The sequence below is a fragment of the Nanorana parkeri genome, unplaced genomic scaffold (assembly GCF_000935625.1).
Source record: "Nanorana parkeri isolate BGI_ZX_2015 unplaced genomic scaffold, ASM93562v1 scaffold6888, whole genome shotgun sequence".
In the NCBI taxonomy this organism is placed as follows: domain Eukaryota; kingdom Metazoa; phylum Chordata; class Amphibia; order Anura; family Dicroglossidae; genus Nanorana; species Nanorana parkeri.
In genome coordinates this window covers 1,199-2,481 of record NW_017313133.1, presented here as the reverse complement: position 1 = coordinate 2,481, position 1,283 = coordinate 1,199, and the positions used below count along the sequence as shown (strand labels likewise).

Here is a 1,283-nt window from a genome sequence, read left to right as displayed (position 1 = left end):
GTGTGGAGGACACGGTGATATGTTGGGGTGATGGGGACACGGTGATATGTTGGGGTGATGGGGGCACGGTGATATGTTGGGGTGATGGGGACACGGTGATATAATGAATGTATCTTGTATGTTTTGGCAGTGGGATTCCATCAATGAGATGGACGAGTTCTTCACCCCAATACACACCTACCAAGTGTGCAACGTCATGACCCCGAACCAGAACAACTGGCTGCGGACAAACTGGGTCCAAAGAGACGGCGCCCGGCGCGTGTACGCCGAGATCAAGTTCACTCTGCGAGACTGCAACAGCATGCCGGGGGTGCTGGGCACGTGTAAGGAGACGTTTAACCTCTACTACATGGAGAGTGACCGGGACATGGGGACCAGCACACGCGAGGGCCAGTTCCTGAAGATTGACACCATCGCCGCTGACGAGAGCTTCACCAGTGTGGACCTCGGTGTTCGGAGGCTGAAGCTCAATACGGAGGTTCGAGGGGTTGGCCCTTTAAGCAGGCGGGGCTTTTATTTGGCATTCCAGGATATGGGGGCGTGTATCGCCGTGGTGTCAGTGCGCGTCTACTACAAGAAGTGCCCCTCCATGGTGAGGAACCTGGCGGCCTTCTCAGAGGCTGTGACTGGGGCCGATTCATCCTCCTTGGTAGAGGTCCGGGGACAATGTGTGGGCCATTCAGAGGAGAGAGACACCCCAAAAATGTACTGCAGTGCTGAAGGGGCGTGGCTTGTACCCATCGGGAAGTGCGTGTGTAACGCAGGATTTGAGGAACGCAGTGACTCCTGCGTAGGTAAGACTGAAAATTCCTTCCTGTCCACGTAACTCCTCCCCCCCGAACGCTCTCAACCCCTTAACACGGAGGAACCCCTTTATGTCATCTTCCAGGAACCCCTTTATGTCATCTTCCAGGAACCCCTTTATGTCATCTTCCAGGAACCCCTTTATGTCATCTTCCAGGGAACCCCTTTATGTCATCTTCCAGGGAACCCCTTTATGTCTTCTTCCTGGAACCCTTTTATGTCATCTTCCAGGAACCCCTTTATGTCATCTTCCAGGAACCCCTTTATGTCTTCTTCCAGGAACCCCTTTATGTGTTCTTCCAGGGAACCTCTTTATGTCATCTTCCAGGCAACCCCTTTATGTCATCTTCCAGGAACCCCTTTATGTCATCTTCCAGGGACCCCTTTATGTCTTCTTCCAGGGAACCCCTTTATATCATCTTCCAGGGACCCCTTTATGTCTTCTTCCAGGAACCCTTTTATGTCATCTTCCAGGAACC

At 52.8% G+C, this 1,283-nt stretch overlaps 1 protein-coding gene across 1 annotated transcript; it reads left to right on the top strand.

Moving 5' to 3' along the window:
• Positions 1 to 130: 130 nt before the first annotated feature.
• On the top strand, positions 131 to 794 carry LOC108804217 (ephrin type-A receptor 8-like; the record flags this gene model as incomplete). The annotated part of the gene is made up of 1 exon (XM_018575968.1): positions 131 to 794. A coding segment is annotated over one exon (664 nt), but the record flags the coding sequence as incomplete, so codon positions are not given.
• Between the last annotated feature and the right edge of the window lie 489 nt (positions 795 to 1,283).